The sequence below is a fragment of the Solanum dulcamara genome, chromosome 2, assembly GCF_947179165.1.
Source record: "Solanum dulcamara chromosome 2, daSolDulc1.2, whole genome shotgun sequence".
In the NCBI taxonomy this organism is placed as follows: Eukaryota; Viridiplantae; Streptophyta; class Magnoliopsida; order Solanales; family Solanaceae; genus Solanum; species Solanum dulcamara.
The window spans coordinates 75,929,891-75,949,940 of NC_077238.1; the positions used below are offsets into that span (position 1 = coordinate 75,929,891).

The window sequence follows — 20,050 nt, forward strand, 5'->3', positions numbered from 1 at the left end:
AAAACTATTTTCCTTCCAACTGAACACACACTAAAAGTATCACATATGACTTTACATCAAAAAATGTGTTCAATGAGAATTTATACAATCAATTTAAACTTGTTTGAGATTGAGACGTAACTAATTATACATATCAGATTTGAATTTTGAAAATACAATATAATTTAATAAAGAATGAGAAAATACATTATGAAACATAGATTTTTTTACTATAAATTTTAAATTTTTGCTTTTCGATATATTCTAACTTCTAAGTCTTGTCATTAGTAATCATTTTGAGTGTTTTGGAACTTATATAACTATTTACTTTGCCAGCCTAAAAAGAATGAGGCAATCACTGAGATTTAGACTCTTAACAAAATCTTCAAAGGTGTAAAAGTATATACTTTAATCTTTTATCATCTATGTCCTAAATAAGATCCTTATTATGTACTCGTCTGGTTTGCGGATAAAGTTATTCTGAAATTATAATTCTTATCTTGGATAAAATAAACTAACATCAAATTTAAAATATAAATTATCCTGAAATTAGTTATATCTTCAACCAAATAATATACAAATTTAATCTCTAAACTTAATCTTGCCACTCTTCTTTTTAATTTGTTAAAAAGTATGACAACTTCTAAATTTGAAAATAATTAACTTTATACTTCTAATTTTAATCTTAATTAAAGAATTTATGGCCACATAAATTTTATATCATATTTAAGGCTAAATTTGAAAGTTTTATAGCCACATAAATGCTCTGACATGTTTAATATCAAAATTTTTTAAAAATATTCTATTTTTAGAAAAATTAACGACGATTTAAGTTATATCACATAAATTTAAATGGAGAAAGTAATATTTAATTCTTTATTAGATGACAACAACCTGTCGACTGGTTGCTAAATCTTATTTCGACCTTTGCCTAATTACTTAACTAAACAATATAGTATCTTTGTTGACTAGGTTAGTCAAATCATCTCTAATTTTTTAGTAATTTCTTTCACTACTCTAAATTGTTGTTTAATTAAAATTGGAAAAGAAGTGGAATGATACATCTTCGTTTTGTTTCTGATGTTCGATATTTATATTGAGGTACGATCAAATATAAACTTATATATTACACGACCTATTTTTGAAAACGAAATTTCAAATGAATCTTTTTCATTCTCAAAAATCTAAATTCAAAATCTTTAATTAAAAAGAAAATTTACACAGTAAGACCAACATATGGTATATATTTACTATACACCATTATAGTTTGAAATAATTACCATTTGCAGCTATTGCTTTATAAATATAACAATGTTGATGCCCCCTCCCTCTGTCTCTGTCACCCCTCCCCCCCTCTCATCTCTCTCTTCTATCTTCCCCCTCTCTCTCATCTCTTCCTTCCTATCACATTGCTATACAAATACAAATGGTAACAATCAATGATATAAATATAAATGATAATACAAACACACATGGTAACACATAAATACAATACACAAGGAAACAGATAAATACAAATGCACATGAATACAAATATAATTTGTTATGAATTACAATCATGATACAAATTTATTTGTTGATATAATTGTATTCGTCGATACAAATTATATTTGGATACAAATTGTATTCGTTAATATACCTGATACAATTAATTTGTATCAACGAATTGAATACAATAGTCTTTGATACAATTGTTTTCATTGATACAAATCAATTGTATTCGTGACACAATTATGGGTCATATATACAATTATCGATCAGATATACAAATCAATTGTATCTCTCTCTTCTCTCCTCTCTCTCTCTCTCTCCCAGATCTCGCTCGCCTCTCTCCTCCTTCTAGTAGCTAATTTTTGATACAAATCAATTGTATTCGTGGTACAACTATAGATTAAATCGATATAAAAATCAATTGGATCTTTCTCCTCTCTCTCCCAGATCTCACTCACCTCTCTCCTTTCTCTGCCAAGGTAGTTCACCCTCCCTTCTCCTTATGACATGTAGCTAGGAATCATAATTAAATAAGCTATAATTAATGAGATTAATTATATTTCTGATCTTAACTATTTTTGAAATTTTCTCAATTAAAAATGAACGGATCCTAAACCATTCCTCTACGGTAGTTACACCATTGTAAAACAAGGCTGGCTAGTGGAAAAAGGAAGTACCAAACCAAAAGATGTCAACATCCAAGGACATTAGTTGGCGCCAGACCTAATATCATGTAAACTTTACGAAACCTACTTACGTACGACATGTCTGAGCTTTTTGTTTGATATTTTCAGGAGTCATGTGCTCGTCGATTGGAATTATGTATTAGTAATATATAGATTAATTATTTTAGAATTAATATATTATTTTATGTATAGATTAGTTATGTTGGATTTACTTATTTTTGTTATAAAGTCATGCTATAACTTAATAGTTACAAAGCCCCGTGTCGAGCTTCAGCTCCTACGAGTTGATCACGAGGTAACCTATTCTACATATAATAATATATAGATTTCTTTATGACTTATACATGTATTGGTTATGCGAATTTATAAATATCAAACCAAACACTATATTAATTTATACATAAATAACTCCCCTATTAACTAACTATCGAATGTGATATTATTTATACAAAATTTAATATATGCATATCAGCTACTAAATGATCCGTTAGTATTTTAATTTATGTGACATAATTGGACTTCATAGAGAATTAAATTTAAAAATTACAAGATTTATAAGATCTGTTATCAAGCATATCTTAATATTTTGAAAAAATTACATAGTATATTATATTTATCTTTCGTAGCTATAGGGGAACCTGGTGCACTAAAGCTCCCTCTATGCGCAGGGTCCGGGAAAGGGCCCGACCACAAGGGTCTATTGTACGCAGCCTTATCTTTCGTAACTATATTTTCAAAAAATCATATTCGTAGTTATGCTTTATATTTTATAGCAAATATACATCCAAGTTCAGACTCAGATCTTTGCCACTTTTGGGAAATTTCATTGAACCTAGTCTATGGCTGGAAAAAATTATAGATCTCTGTTCATGGCTGGGAAAAATAATAGTTTTGTAAAATATTTCTTGAACCTTGTCCATGACTGGAAAGATTGAATAGGGTAATCTGTTTTGTATTTTGAGGAAGGAGGAATGTTTTGACATCGATTTTCTATTCGCATATTAGAGTAGAAGGTTAGTAGGGATAGAGTATTGTTTTGCCTTGCGAAGGTTTAGTGTCGTATGTAGGATTAGTCGTATCCTTGTAGTTCTTGTTATATGTTGTTTATTATATTTCAATTATCACTCTATTTTGCTATTATTATTGCTTTTCTTTTCTTATCGACTGCTATGCTTTCTCCATTGTTTTCTTCTTTTTTTACTTGGGTTTGATGCACTTGAACCAAGAGTCTTTCGAAAACAACCTCTTTACCTCTACGAAGTAGTGATAAGGTCTGCGTACACTCTATCCTCCCATACTCCATTTTGTGGGATTTCAATGGGTAAAGTGTTATTGTTGTTGTTGATTTTTTTTATTGTATAGATTTGACACTACACCAAAAGAACTACTTAGTGACAATATATTTTTTCATTTAGTATTGCCGTAAAACTATTTAACGACATTTAGTTAATGACATTGCATTCACAGTCATTAAAGCTTTTAGTGACATTCATATAGAGTGTTGGTTATAATATTCATATTTATTATTATCGTAAAATATAATATAACGATACTATTATTATATTATTGCCGCTAAATAATTAGCGTAAAATTCTTTATTTATTATAGCGTGAGATGTATTTTTGTGTTTCGTCTGTACTTTTGTATGACCAAGGGGGAATTTTCAGATAAATCACTATATTTTTGTATTTGCTTTGATTGTATATGCATTTTAGTTGTTTGTATCCTTGTATACATTTTCGTATTTTTGTATCCTTGTTTGACTACATTATTATGGATGTATCTTTGTTTGATTGTACTATTATGGTTATATATACACTCACATATATAGCCCTATATTTTTGTTGTTTGTATCGTACACTCGTTGTTTTTATATTTTATCTTGGTTAAATTTGTTATTCGAACAAATACAATTGATACAGGCCGTGTTCGTTGCGCGAACACATGCGTAAATATTGAAACAATAACTATATTTGATATAGTGATTTATGCAAATTTCTCTAATATTTTTATAGTTATATATGTTTTGAAAACAGATGACTTTTAATACTATCAAATACATAAAAGAAACTCTATTACTATTCAGATACACAGAATGAACCTATCATATATATTTAATAATTAAGTACATATTAAATATATAAAAAAACTATATCATATACATAGAAGGATAGTTCAAATACACAAAATGAATAGATTAGATATATTTAGTCATTAAGTATATATCAGATACATAGAAGAAACTATATTAAATAAATAAAAAACATGTCAAATACACAATGAACAAATCAATACACAGAAATCCATATTCCGAAAGAATTTGCTGATGCTCCAAACAAAAAAAAGAAGGATTTCAATTTTTTTGAATATTTTAGGAGCCGTGATACGACGGATACTCCAAAATAATTATACTTGTGATTTCCTTCTTAATTTATGCCTTTCGGTTATATTTCTTATTTGAATACACTTAATTATATGTGTTTGATTAACATGTATCCGAGCGCCAGATATATGTATTTGCAATGTAAATTATAATAGGATTGATAAAATTACAAACTTACCAAATATGAAGATAATTAAATTCTAAACGAATGAAATTTGTGATGTTTGCCCTGAAAGTTATCCTAGTGGACCACATCAGGAAAGTACAATGATCTTGTGATTCTTGTCATAGATGGCATAATGGTCAAGCCGCTTTGGATCATCCAATGAAGGGCTAGATAGTTCTCAAAAATTAGCTCTTTAGTTCACATGTAATCCTTTTGGAAGAAATTCCAAAGGACGATAGTTCCAAAGGACGATAGCACAACTAAAATGCTTCGGGAAACATGGGTATTGAAAAGGGGATAGTTCAAGTAGAAAAAGAAAATAAGTTATAATAGGCCTAATCAGTTTTGAGATGTATTTTAATATATAGATGATGATATTTCAGATAGGAAAAACGAAACAACTGATAATTAAACTGTGAAACTCCCCCAAAAAAATGATAAGTTAGGTGTGTAACTATTAACTCCAGCATCATAATGTAAGAAATTTACAATATCAATATAATTTAACATGGTAAGTTTATAATCCTATTTTTCATGAATCATGTATATTAATCATGCTAAAAATAATTACATGTTGTCAGGTCAATTTTTACTCAACTCATAAGCAACATGAAATAAGTCAAACCAATAAGAATAACATAGTTATTAACAACATTACCAAATCATAGGCAGTGAATTCAGCCTTTGATGAATGCATTGTTCAAAGAAACAACAGAAGAAAAATAAAATAGACTACCTTAACTAAAGAAAACTGAGGGAAAGGAAAGGTAATTTCCCATAGCTAGCTAGGCCATAATGAATTTATTGACACAAGAAACAATAATCCTCCAAGATAGCTATGTTGTCTGGGCTCTTCAAAAATACCGTAGAGTGTGTCAGATCATCCAAAAACTATGCATTTTTAGAGAATCGGATATGAGTAGGATAAAATTTTTAAAGGATTCGAGCAAACATAGGAAGACACTTATGAACGGCTTAAGGTTTCCAGACGATGGTGGTCTCAGCAATCATGGAAGTGACAATGTACGGGTCCATGTTCGAAGCAGGCCTTCTGTCCTCGAAGTATCCCTTCCCTGCCTTCTCTGTATCTCTGCCTACACGAACGGAGCAGCCACGATTGGCAACACCCTGGGAAAACAAATGTAGCAACATAAAATGAGACACTGGATACGCTTGGCCAAATAATTGTAACTGAAATATTACGTTTGATTCTCGAGATCAACACCGCAATAGAATTGTAAGTGAACACGAAATGAACGAAAGAGAGGGAAATCAACGACAATTTAGTTGAAAAACGATAGTTTACTTACCCATTTGAAGGAGTTGATATCAGCTGTTTCATGTTTTCCAGTGAGACGACGTTCATTGCCTTCACCGTATGCAGCAATGTGCTCTTTGTGCCTTAATCCAAGCTTCTCAATAGCCTTTTTGATGATTTCATAGCCTCCATCTTCCCTCATAGACTTGGTGCTGAAAGAAGCATTCCGCGTCAATACTCTCTCATAGAGAGAGGGCGAGACTAGAGGAGGCAAGGGAACAGGGAAGGGGAGTTCGATGAAGAACTTCTATCCCAACACATAACTACTTGTTCATAAAATCAGTTTCAACACTACATGGGGCTCATATAATATAGTAGAATAAAAATGTCATTCCTCTACCTGTAGTTTGCGTGAGCACCAGCACCGTTCCAATCACCCTGACAGTAAATGGGAAAAACATGATGTAAATGCAAACCTCAGAGCAAATCAACCCGACATTAAAAGTAACAATAGAAAGATACAAAGAAAAAAAGCTCACAGGGATAGGTTTCGGGTCAAATGAAACAACAACACCAGCAACCTCTGCAATCCTCTGTTTAACATCAATACAGATGAGCAAATGTAAAAATCAAACTCCACATTATAAGAGTTAACTTAAACTATTAAAATGGTAAAAAGTTTATAGCAGCCAAATATTATACCTCGAGAATGTAACGTGCGGTCCACACCTCATCACCAACTGAGATACCAACAGCAGGACCAACTTGAAATTCCCACTGCATAAAATTACAGCCTGTTTAGTGAGTTTGAACTATGTATACATACACAAAAATAAATTTGAATTGTATACATATATATAATAAGATCATACTCCAGAACGCCCTGACTCTATATCTTGAATTCGTCTCTGTCTGAAAAAGAATGTGGGATGGAAAAGCATTATACCTGTCCAGGCATCACTTCCCCATTGACGCCGCTGATGTTAATCCCAGCGTAAAGACATGCCTTATAATGTGAGTCAACTATATCGCGTCCGAAAGCATTGGCAGCTCCAGTTCCACAGTAGTAAGGTCCCTAAATTCAGTAACAAAATTCTTTAGAAAATTACAGGGGAAAGTAGCAGAATTGGAACAATGCCACTTTTGGGGGAAGGCAAGGGCGGAGATCTAGCACTTGAGGTCGTTGTTGTAAAATTCAGAACTCATAAAGTTGAAATTCTAGCTCCACCTCTAGGGGAAGGCAAGGGCCAGAAAAACAAACAATTCGAGCTTTTGAGTTTGCAAAGACGGTGTTAAAAAAACGATTTCCGAACTCAAAACTTTCAAATCTTGAAAATCAGCAAATTTCCTCCATACTCACTAATATTATGATCTGTAAAAATAATTTGATGATCAAGATACTAAATGTCGAAAAAAATAATTCAAACTCAGTTATTCAAATCTGCCAAATAGTTAACACAATAATTCAAAATCTCCAAGAAAAAAAGAAGTTTAAGGTATTAACAATTGTACCTGAGGTCCGGGGAAACCTCCAATAGGCCATCCTAGAGGCCAATTAACCTCTTTCTGCAGCAAAGTGTACTCTTGCTCGATACCGTACCTAATTGAAAAATTATTCCGACAATCATAAAATTGCAAAAACGACAATATCAACGGTATAACCGGTGTAATGGCACAAGTGGGGTCTAAGAAGAGTAAAATGAACGCAGACTTTAGCCCCACCTTTGTGAGGTAAAGAGGATGTTCCCGAAACACCCTCAACTCAAAAGAGAAGAACAAAAAAACTTCTAAACAAATACACTAAGAAATAAAAGACCAATAAAACCTTTTTACGTTAAAAATGTAAATAGAGTTTTTCGATACCATGGTTCTTCAGCAGCAACAACAGGGTTGCTGAAAATCTTGGCTGCATTGTGCCTCTTGTTTGTTGGAATGGGATCACCAGCTGGAGTGTAAGCATCACACATGACCTTAAGAAAACAAAAGACGATTAAAAACACACACATTTACCAAATTCCAATAAAAAAAATCCCAACTTTAGGCTATGTTGCCTGTATTCATCAAAAATGCTGACAGGTGAGTGTTGGATCCTCCAAAAACAATGTGTTCTTGTAGGATCAACACGGGTGCGCCTAACCTTTTTGGAGAGTTTGCACAATATAGATAAATAGGTACAACAACAAACCAACTCACCAAAATATTGTTGCCCCTCCTGAATGGATCCTTGAAAATTGCTTGAGGACTATTTGAAATTTCATTTTAATATCATCAGATGATTCTATTCAGAAAGTAACGAAACTTGGCAACGTATTTTTTTTTGCACATTAAAGGAAAACTTACTATAGTATCACTTCACTGTCTTCTCCAGAAGCTTGCCCGGTGCTAGACCCATCATAGTTCCATTTCGGAAGCACTGAAGGATCTTTAACAGGACCTGAAAGAGTCTGTAAATTATAAAAACAAAAACAATTACCAAGTTAGCAATCTTCAATCACTCGAAAACGAAATAAAAATTGTTAGTAAACAAAGTATTAATAATTGAAGTAATACCCTGGCTTTGCTCCTAAGATCCGTGCCTGATCCGCCAATCCTGGTAAAAAGAAAACAAGAAAGACACACTATCATTGTGTAGAACTAAAACTCAACAAAGAAACGACTATTATGTAGATGTTGATGTACTACAAATAACTACCTAGTGAAAGAAACTATAAACGCGAAGATCAAAGATTGAATCTTTCTCCCTACGCTATCTCGCATTCAGAAGAAAATTATCAAAATATTAAAGCAAACATTTAGCAACAATACATGAAATATTTTCTAGACATATATTATGTTAACTTTGCAGTTTTGTTACAAGTGCACTCATAAGGATTCTGGACCACAATTCATTTTGCATTTTGGGTTCTGGATTCTGGAAAGAATATTGGTAAATATTAAATAATTTGTTTAACACAAATAATGGATTCAAGTCAAAGTTATTGAGTTCTACGAACCTGTGACCACCATTGTGGCTCCATTATTGTGTGTCGTTCGTTCACACAAGTTTATCACTTAACCATGGTCAAGTAATAAGCTGCTAAAGTTAAGTTTTTGTTTTATTTGGTGTAAACAAAGAGTGCATATCAACTTTACTAGTGAAGGGGAGCAATGTAGAAACAATAAATTTATCTCTTTGTGACATGCAAGTTACGCATTCGAGCCGTAAAATCAGTCACTAATACTTGTTTTAGCTGCCTATATTACAACTATTGGGGTGCCATCCTTTCATGCACTTTGCGCAGACGCAAAAAAATACTTCATGTACCAAGCTGGCCTCTTTTGGTGTAAACATCAGGTGCATTTTTCTTTACCGTATTAGATCCATTTTAAAATGAAGCATTTCGTGTAATTTAAAATGCTAGATCCAACTTCTTGAAGATTCAACGTCTACTATTAATACATATCAAATAGTTTTAACTTAATATATAAATGGTGTGATTTTTCAACCAAATGGAATTCAAATGAATCACTTGACCCTCGGGCCAGTAGCTCCTCCCTCGAGGAGAAATAGACTTTTTAGAATGTCCTTTTTTTCTTCTTTAAGAAAAATATTAAAAACACGACGAAATTACATAAAAATAGATCTAATCAATTCACTATAAAACACTTCCAACAACATACCAAAAATATACGAAAAAACAGATCATAAAACACTGCAAAATTCTGATCAAACAATTTAAACCTATATTGCTTCGATTATCCAAAAATATTGTTGCGCCCGTATGTCATCCTTCTATATACTACTTTCACTGATGGGACATGCATCCTCTTACATTTTTTTTAAGAACCCGAGCAACATAAATTAAACTATCAAATAAAACAGTGACACATAAAACTATCAATCAGAAGAAATAAAACACCATTTCAAGAATCATAAAAAAACAAAATTAAATCTAAAGGGAATAAAAAGAGAGCCAAAAAATTTACTAACCATATGTATTCGGCAATAATTTTCTCAGTGGATTCAGATAGATTGAGATTGATGAGATCTGAAATAAGAGACATAATGAAAAAAAATCAAAATTTTGTCAAAAAAATTAACTATTGATTTGTGTGTATGCAGAGGAAGAAAAGAAGTGTTCTGTTTTTCTTTTTATATATATAGGTTGTTTCAAGAGGTGTTAATTCTGTAAATCAATCGGCAATAATTATGGATTTTTCTTCAAATTTAATTTAATGAATTAAAAAAGAATATGATATGGTAAATTAACAAATTAAATTAGTTTTTATTACTATCTTCTTTTTTTCCTTAAAAGAATTTTTTGTAAATAGGGCTATTTACGATCTAACTGTATTTTGATTTCAAAAGGTAAAAAGTCTCATATACCCCATCGACTTTGTGATTTAGAGTTGATATATCACTTGTTACAAAAGTGGTAAACATATTTTTCTACTATTACACAAATGGCTCAGATATACCCTTTTTGTCTAACGAGAGCTTCTACGACTGTAGAAGGGTCTACGGACGGTAGAAGGTAACGTAGATCCAACTTGAGCCCCCCCCCAACACCTTTTCTACGAGCAGTTTTTATGATCCATAGAAGGGTCTACGGACCATTGAAGGTCCCGTAGACAAAAACTTCAGAGACCCATTATATTCTATTTCAATTCTTTTCCGATTTCACCATCTTCATTATACTCGATTTTTCTCTTTGATTTTGTTGATGGTTGGTAAAATTGATGATTGAGTTTAAAAATAAAATATAATGGTGGATTTGTTGGTGATGAGTGGTGGGTGGCAAAGAGAGGGAATTGAAGGTGGTGAAAAAGAAGAAGAAATTGATATTGATAATGGTGGTGGTAATATTTGGTGGTGGGTTTGTACCTTTTCATGGTGATGAGTTTGGTTATGGGTATTGAATTTTATGGTGATTCTTTATAATTTTTGTGGGGATGATGATGATAGTGTGATTCCGATGATGAGTTTGTGGCAGCTAATTTAATTTTTGATAGTGAAATATATGAATTTGGTACTAATATGGTAGCCATGGTGGTGTTCATCGAAGAAGAAATAATTAAATAACATGGAGATTTTTTTTTTTGAAATCAGATATGACATCTTATGTGGTAGTGTGATGACATTGATGTGGCACGGATTTGATACACCTCCCATTGTGAGAGTGGTGTTATACGTCTCAGGGGGTAAATAGATTCACTTTTAAGTAGTATAGGTGTGTAATAAGTCGCCATGATAGTTTAAACGTGTAACTGACTTTTCGGGACAAGTGCAAGGGTGAATTTATGTCTTTCCCCAATTACTCAACTAGGGTTCATGTGAATGTAGACATGAACGACAATTCCAAAGCTCAAATCATGGGGATCATCATAATAAACTTATATAAACAAAGAACCCAATGAGGAATTATATAGATAACTCAAGAACTAAGTTTAATGGGATTGAAACTCAAACTCAAACTCATACTGACTCAACGAAGATGTAGGACACGAGGACGAACTCAGTCCAACGTTCTACATACCTTAAATGATGATTATTTGAGCAAAACTCAAAAAACTTGGTTAGATTGCTTGAACCCTAGCCTTTCTCCTCTCCAATTCTCGCTTTCAAAATATTCTAAGTGTTAATTAGAGAAAAGCCTTATTGGGTACTGATAAGGGACTTATTTTAGTCCTAAAATGTGAGGATTTGGTTTGGAAAATATGGAAAAAGACCAAACTACCCTCACTTAAAACTGACTCTGAGCCGCTACGGATCTTCTACGGGCCGCAGAAGACCCTTGTAGAACTAGTTTCTAAAAATTGGATCTCACTCGTTTGGGTCTTGTTGGGTCTACGAGCCCTCTCTATGGGTCGTAGAACCTTTGACGGCTCGTAGCGATTGCTCGTGAGATCTCATTGAAGAATTAGGGCTTGGGGACTACAAACCATTCTACATTTTGTAGAACTTATTAGGGTCGTAGGACCCTCTTATGGAATTCAGTGCACATTTCAGTAGCTACTGGAATGTGATAAGGGTCTACGATTGACCCTACGGGTCATAAGGTTTTATACAGATTATTACTCTGATTCATAACGATGGTCTTGACAACTGAAAATTCTACAAAGCGTTACGGGACCTTACAAGTCATCCCTACGGCTCGTAGAAGTTTCTATGGGTCGTAGGTGGAACCCGTGGTCTATTGATACAGTGAATTTTCTCAAATTTTCTCGAGGCTCTCGAAATTGATCTAAGTTAGAATAGTATGGGGTGTTACAAATTGTTACTTAGCAGGGGCTAAATTTCCCTTTCTTCCCAAATCTCGCAACATGTTTCATGGGGTGAAATCCTCAAATATACCCAATCATTCACTTTAAACTATAAATCTCTTCGCCTAACATTAGTGTAGGACTTTTGTCGACTTTGTGCGATTTTCAACCTTTCTTGGATGATCTTCACTTTCTCTATAGCTTGGCGAACCATGTCTTGCCCTATCAACTCAAACTCACCTACTTCAAACCAACCAATTAGTGATCTACATCTCCGCCCATAAAATGCCTCACAAGGAGCCATTTGAACACTTGAGTGATAATTGTTATTATACGCAAACTCTATAAGAAGCAAGTGGTGATCCCAATTACCTTTGAAATTATTGACACAATCTCTTAGCATGTCCTCTAGATTTTGAATCGTACGCTCTTAGACTGTCATAATCCCCAACCCGCTGTGACTGACACCCACATTAACCCTTCGATAGAAGAACTATTACTACAGCCTAACTGACAACAATAACAAGATATAAATAATTTTAAATATACGAAAGCAGATTTAATCAACAAAACATAGGTTGAGTTCCCAAAAGCTCAGAATTATCTAGTTATCAACCCAAATATGCAAACAATTATCCTAGGAACTGAAAGTCAATTGTACCAAAACTCTAAACAACTAAAAACTCTAGAAAGGGACGCAACCCCGAAAGAAACATAATAGTGTGTAAAGTCTAAGTCCCGAAAGAAGGACTAGGAAAACATGAGAGTCCACGAAAGCCTGAAAGAGACAGCTCACCCTTGAACTCAAACACTATCACTCCTCTAAGTGAGGTCTCTCCGTATCCAGCTGAATATGCCTTGTACTCAACACAGACTGAGCAAGTGTAGTATCAGTACACAAAATCAATAGTGTACTGGTAGGATCACGCGGCTAGCCAATAAGAGAGATATGGATAAGTAAACCCCACACAATAAGCATATATATACAGATTAACTTAACCATTTTCATCTCCAATAGTACTCAACAAGATCATAGTTCATTAATCCCAATATCATGAAATTTCATATAAGGGTCCTCTCATGGGACCTGTAAACACTTATTTTGTGTTGGATTGTGACACCCGATCTAATGTTTATGTTAGAATGTAACAACCGATTCAAATATATGTCGAAACGTGACACCCGATCCAATTATATGTCAGAACGTGACACTCGATCCAAATATACAAAGCAATCACAATTTACCAACAATAGTCAATATTATATCACCAAGAACAGGTTCATCATAAAACATGCCAGTAATGATCATTTCACATAGTTCATAACATGCTTCCCTATTCATATACATATATGCATACAATGAAGTAATTTAGCAAGTACATGAAACACCTATGGAAAACAAAACCATAACCTACCTTTAATTAGAGCTTCAACAACTCTAAGATGCAAGAGCTTTTCCTTTTCAAATTCGTTCCGCTTGTTCTTGATCTAAAAATAGTAAATACATACAAAAGATCAACATAATAGTCTACTTTACTTGAATTATTGTATAATTCCCCTCCTAAACCAACCCACGATCCTAATCCCACCTAGAGATAATTTCCACCATTACCCATAGGCCAAAACCCTCCCCCAATGATCACCCACCATACTTCATGGGTTCTAAAATTCAAATTATGAGTTTAGGGAGTAGAAATCTTATCTTTTAAGTGGAAATTCATGGAAAAGTGATAAAAAGTGCCCTGGGTCGCCTCCTAACATCTTATGAACAGTTTCTGGGTTTTTACCCCATAATAAGTCGCGACTATTCCACCACAGCGGGACCATCCCACTCTGGCGGGTTACACGGAAATAGAGAGCTCAGAACTTCATCTCCAAACTCCCATTTCACAGCACACCCTCATCTCATGATATCTTAAATCATACCTTTCACGCTAAATCAAATTTTGAGAGTTTTACTCACCCAAATGCAATTCTGTGAATTTGTAAATGCTCCGTATCATATTGGATATTAGCTAATTTAATCGAATCACCGATTCAATCCCCCACTATCACCAGGTCACCCTAGACCTCTTTTGACTCAGGATTCATCCAAGTCTGGCTTAAGCTAAAAAAAATTGAAGTTACTATCAGAAGTTTTCTGATCCAAATTCCTTCCCCACTGGTGTCACGCCCGGGAGGGTACCCTAGATGTGGCCGGCACTCAGAAACCATTACTGGCTCCTAAGCAAACCACTTGGCGTAGTCATACATCCGTTTATTCATTTAATCAACGGAAGTGTTACAATAAAGAGACATTTAGGTGTGCAAATCCAATCAACAATCTAACTCAAGGAAGAAAGGCCATAGGCCAACAAATCAAATTCTAATCTATGTTATGAGAATTGTCTGACAATAACAATTCAAAGAATAGACATACTCAATCAACCCCTCACTCTAGTCTCTGAATCCTCTATCAACTGTCTAAGTAGTGCCAATGACAGGCTAATGGCTACCTCAAATCAAAATGAAAAGACTAAACTCAAAGTGGGAATAACATAAGTGGTATCCTCCGAATGTAGGGGAGGACTTACAGATCAGCTGAATGTGAACAGTGGTATGTCGGAAAAAAGATGGTTTAAAAATTAATTTCAACTTTATAGAGAAAAAAATAATTTTAATAATAGAAGAGTCGCCACTTAATTTTTTTAAAGAAATTAAGAAAATTAATTTAAAAGACCCTAACAGATTTAAGTCTTAAAAATTTAGAGAAAAATGTACGAGGTTCATGTTACTATTTTAAGAAGGTTTTAGCACTTAAAATAGACGCTAACATGCAGTTGTCCGACGATATGAAAATTATTTGATTAATTTTGAGAAAATGTGTTTTAACAATAATTGAAGCATTAAACAATTTGAAAGAAATATAAATTTTAAAATATTTAGGATAATTTATAAGAGTAATAGACTTGGTATAAAAATAATTAAATAAAAAAGGAATAATTTAAAGAAGTTATTTAAACGAAACAAACGATCATAAAAATGGTTTTTCTTCAAAGGATTGAATTAAGTTAAACTAAATAATTAATACATGATAAATTAATATTATTAACTAATTAAATAAGAGTAAAGACAAACAAAATAATAGAAATTAGTGATGCCATAAAATAAATCATTATGATTTTTTAAAATATTAAACTACCAAAATATATACAAAAGATTATTCAAGAGTAGGCAGGACAAAAATATTTATGTACTCATATTCTTCGGATCAGCGCCATCTTGTTAATCGAAAGACAAAAATATAATTTTTTATCATTTTTCTACTCGGATCGACTTCCATCATTTCCGAATGACCTATCTACCCCTACCCCTCTTAAGTTTTGTTTTCTTTAAGTGAGTCAAATGATGACATCAGCCACGTAAACTTCAATTTCCTTGTGAATCATATCATTAAAAATAATCGTAATGGCTCTCATGTAAGTGGCCCCAGCATTCTTGAGACCAAATGGTATTACTCTATAATGATACACACCCCACGGTATGATGAAAGTTGTCTTTTCAGCATTTTCTTCATTCATTAGAATCTGGTGATAACCCGCGTAGCAATCCACGAACGACTGCATCTCATGCTTGGCACAATTATCAATGAGAATGTGGATATTTGGTATTGGAAAGTTATCTTTAGGGCTAGCTTTGTTCAGATCTCTATAATCAACACAGATTATGATCTTGCCATCCTTCTTAAGAACTGGAACAATGTTGGCTAACCAAGTCGGATACTGTGTTACTTCCACAACTCTGGATTGAATTTGCTTGGTAACCTCTTCTTTGATCCTCAAACTCAAATCCGACTTAAATTTTCGAGTCTTTTGTTTTACTGGACTACAATTTGGATTGATCGACAATTTATGAGACACGATGTCTATACTCAAACCTAACACATCATCATAAGACTAGGCAAATTAGTCAATGTACTCTCTAAGAAAACTGATAAGTTCCTTCCTCTGAGCTTTTGTTAAATGGACATTGATTCTGGTTTCCTTGATACACTCATCATCTCCTAGATTCACAGCCTCAGTTTCCTCTTGATTTGGATTGTATTGCTCCTCAAATTGTTTCAATCCCTCAGTGAGGTGTTAGGGTATCGTAGCCTCTTCATCATAATCCTCGAACTCATCCCATCTGTCTTATTTTGTTCATTTAGCTTGTGACATGACATGATATTGACAGGTTTTAAGTTATTTTTACTGAAATCATAAGCAAACAAAGTCAGATAAGTAAAATATAGACCAATAAGCAAATGATAAGTAAATTTCACAATAAAAGAGGTCTTCATTTAAATCAAAATAAATACAAATTTTGGCCATGATCGTGGGTCAATATGCCTTTTTTCAAACATCACAAAGGTAATTTAAAGCATAACCAAATAGAAACAACATAAAGGGTAGTTCTCGGGCCTCCTCCAGACTACCACCGATTTAAAAGTAAGTAGATAATATGTCTTTATCTACCAAGATGAGTGAGGGGCTAAGAGAGGGGTGTACATCCAATTAGATAATTTCTCCTCTGGCTCAACATCACGGATGCCCGATGTCCCTGTTTTTCCCTCCAAGATTGTGTCAACTTCCTCAAAAAGATTCTAGATTCCTTTTCCAAAATCGCCATCGTTGACATGTTCCCACATGGGAAATGACAAATACAAGTGAGGTATTGGCCTAGACAACACCCGATCAACACTCCTGCTTGTCACATTTATCTCTTCTTCTTCTGTGGGGACATATCCCAAACCATACTTCAATCCTCTATCGAGAATCTAAATAGGCTCGATGATTCCTTGTAAATGCTTCTCCAATCTGAATCCTAGCTCAAAACCAATTCGGAGCATGACAATGGCTATCATTTTATGGATAGAAGGCATATGAGGCTGTGGATCTAAATCATCGCTAGTGGCATTTACCAGCCCCACTGTGCAGAAGTCGATACCTCTAGTAATATCATCAATAATTGGCGTGCAACCGTTTGAATGACTTCCTTCACCATAAATAACGACCTCACGGTCATTCTTCACGAACTTTATCTTCTGATGGAGAGTAGAGGGCACGTCTCCATCCATATGGATCCATGGTCTTCCTAATAGTAGGTTGTAGCTGGTGGTGATGTCCATCACCTGACACTCTACAACGAAATTAGTAGGACCTACCTGAATACCCAAGTTCACAGCTCCTAATGTATCTCTTTGACCCCCATCGAAAGCTCTAACCTTAACTTGGTTCTGTCGGACTTTTCCCAAATCAAAGTTCAACTGTTTTAGAGTCGACAAAGGACAAATGTTAAGACTCAATTCATCATCGATCAATACATGATTCATGATCTTATCCCGACACTTAATAGTGACTTGAAGAGCTTTGTTATGCATCACACCTTCAAGAGGCAACTCTTCATCGCTAAAACTGATGCGGTGTCCTTGAACAACTCGACTCACCATAGCAGCCACATTTCTGTTATGTCAGAAAAAAGACGGTTTAAAAATCAATTTCAATTTTATAGAGAAAAAAACAATTTTAATAATAGAAGAGTCGCCACTTAATGTTTTAAAGAAATTAAGAAAATTTAATTTTAAAGACCCTAACAAATTTAAGTCTTAAAAATTTAGAAAAAAAGGTATGAGGTTCATATTACTATTTTAAGAAGGTTTTAGCACTTAAAATAGCCGCTAACATGCGGTTGTCTGATGATTTGAAAATTATTTGACTAACTTTGGAAAAATATGTTTTAACAATAATTGAAGCATTAAACAATTTGAAAAAAATATAAATTTTAAAATATTTAGGATAATTTATAAGCATAATAGACTTGGTATAAAAATAATTAAATAAAAGAGGGATAATTTAAATAAGTCATTTAAATGAACAAACGATCATAAAAAAATGGTTTCTCTTCAAGGGATTTAATTAAGTTAAACTAAACAATTAATGTTAGAATTAATATAGGATAAATAAATATTATTAACTAATTAAATAAGAGTAAAGACAAACGAAATAATAGAAATTAGTGATGCCTAAAAGAAATCATTATGATTTTTTAAAATATTAAACTACCCCAAATATATACAAAAAATTATTCAAGAGTAGGCAGGGAAAAATATTTATGTTTCAGTGAGACACCTCATGAGGTTGGTGCGGAAGTTATGCTTGGTGACCAGACCATCCAAAAGAAAGGTAGTTTCAAGTACCTTGGGTCTATAATGCAAGGCAGCGGGGAGATTGACGACGATGTCACACATCGTATTGGGGCAGGGTGGATGAAATGGAGGCTCGCTTCCGGGGTGCTCTGTGATAAGAAGGTGCCACCACAACTTAAGGGCAAGTTTTACAAAGTGGTTGTTAGACCGGCTATGTTATATGGGGCAGAGTGTTGGCCAATTAAGGTCTCTCACGTTCAAAAGATGAAAGTAGCCGAGATGAGAATGTTGAGATGGATGTGTGGGCATATCAGGAGCGACAGGATTAGAAATGAGGCTATTCGGGACAAGGTAGGAGTGGCCTCAGTGGAAGACAAGATGCGGGAAATGTGACTTAGGTGGTTTGGGCATGTGAAGAGAAGAGACACAGATGCCCTAGTGAGGAGGTATGAAAGGTTGGCCATGGATGGTTTCAGAAGAGGTAGGGGTAGGCCAAAGAAATATTGGGGAGATGTGATTAGACAAGACATGGCGCAGTTACAGCTTACCGAGGACATGACCTTAGATAGGAGTGTGTGGAGGACCCACATTAGGGTAGAAGGCTAGTACATAGTCGCGTTATCCTCCCCTATTAGTAGGCGCATTTGCGCACTATAATTTCCTTTGTGGAGGACTCAGATTAGGATAAAAGACTAGGTGATTCATCCTTTGCACCATAGTAGTTGTAGTTCTGCTCATTGTTTATTGCCTTTTGATTTCTGCATTGTATTGCTGTTTATAGTTGTGGCGCCGTTGTACTTTGACTGTCTTATATATCTTATCTTATCTTATTTATTTATAGTAGTTAATACCTTTTTCTTCCCGTACCACTCTACCACGACTTTCTGTTTTTGCTATTCCTATTTTCATCTTGTTTTCTATATGCTTGCTCCTATCTGACCTTTTATCTTGTCCTCTCTTAAAGTCGAGGGTCTTTCGGAAATAACCACCCTACCTTTCAAGGTGGGGGTTAGGTCTGCGTACACTCTACCCTCCTCAGACCCCACATTATGAAATTATAATGGGTTTGTTGTTGTTGTATATTCTTCAAAATGCAGGATAAGGTTGTGTACAATAGACCCTTGTGGTCAGGCCCTTCCCCGGATCCTGCACATAGCGGGAGCCTTAGTGCACCAGATTGCCTTTTTTTTTATTCTTCAAATCAACGCCGACTTGTTAATCAGAAGACAAAAATATAGTGTTTTGTCATTTTCTGCTCGGATCGATTTCCATCATTTCTGAAGGGCCTATCTACCCCTACCCTCCTAAGTTTATTTATTATTATAATCCTAAAGCGATCTAAAAGAAATAATAAAAACTAACGTCCTAAAAGGTGTCTAACGTCCCAACTTATTATCCAAGAGGCATTGGGCGTACTATTAGAGTAGGTTTTAGACTAAAGAAAATATAGGCATCCTAATTAGACAAATCGTCAAACAAAACAGATAGGACAAGCAGTCAACACATAAAATCTCAAGTAAGCCTCTAGATTAATTAATTAGCATTCTTGAAAATACAGATAAATAGTGGAAAGTCATAAAAATTACCATATGTGCATACACAATCAGACGTATGTATCATAAATATAGAAACTTGAATAACATGGAGACAAATTTCATTATTTAGACATATGTGGGTAATT

General features: G+C 34.0%; 1 protein-coding gene across 2 annotated transcripts; it reads right to left on the bottom strand.

The window, feature by feature from the left end:
• Nucleotides 1-5,344: 5,344 nt before the first annotated feature.
• LOC129877279 (glutamine synthetase-like) lies at nucleotides 5,345-10,056 on the bottom strand. Of its 2 annotated transcripts, XM_055952761.1 has the most exons (12): nucleotides 9,934-10,056; nucleotides 8,514-8,553; nucleotides 8,304-8,407; nucleotides 8,157-8,205; nucleotides 7,827-7,933; nucleotides 7,476-7,563; nucleotides 6,910-7,038; nucleotides 6,666-6,740; nucleotides 6,503-6,556; nucleotides 6,364-6,401; nucleotides 6,016-6,175; nucleotides 5,345-5,833 (listed from the first exon to the last, which is right to left on the bottom strand). In XM_055952761.1, exons 1-12 carry the CDS (start codon nucleotides 10,005-10,007, stop codon nucleotides 5,681-5,683), a joined length of 1,071 nt encoding a protein of 356 aa, XP_055808736.1. In that variant the 5' UTR covers nucleotides 10,008-10,056; the 3' UTR covers nucleotides 5,345-5,680. The 2 variants fall into 2 exon arrangements, with proteins under 2 accessions (XP_055808736.1, XP_055808744.1); XM_055952769.1 differs by lacking the exon at nucleotides 6,016-6,175 and having other exon boundaries at nucleotides 5,713-5,773.
• Between the last annotated feature and the right edge of the window lie 9,994 nt (nucleotides 10,057-20,050).

Excerpts from the sequence above, each read along its gene's own strand:
- LOC129877279 (XM_055952761.1), bottom strand. The coding sequence starts at position 10,007 with ATGTCTCTTATTTCAGATCTCATCAATCTCAATCTATCTGAATCCACT. Across the intron at positions 8,554-9,933 it reads ATTATTGCCGAATACATATG|GATTGGCGGATCAGGCACGG; the intron begins GTTAGTAAATTT and ends TCTTTTTACCAG. Across the intron at positions 7,039-7,475 it reads GAGGTTTCCCCGGACCTCAG|GGACCTTACTACTGTGGAAC; the intron begins GTACAATTGTTA and ends TACTGAATTTAG.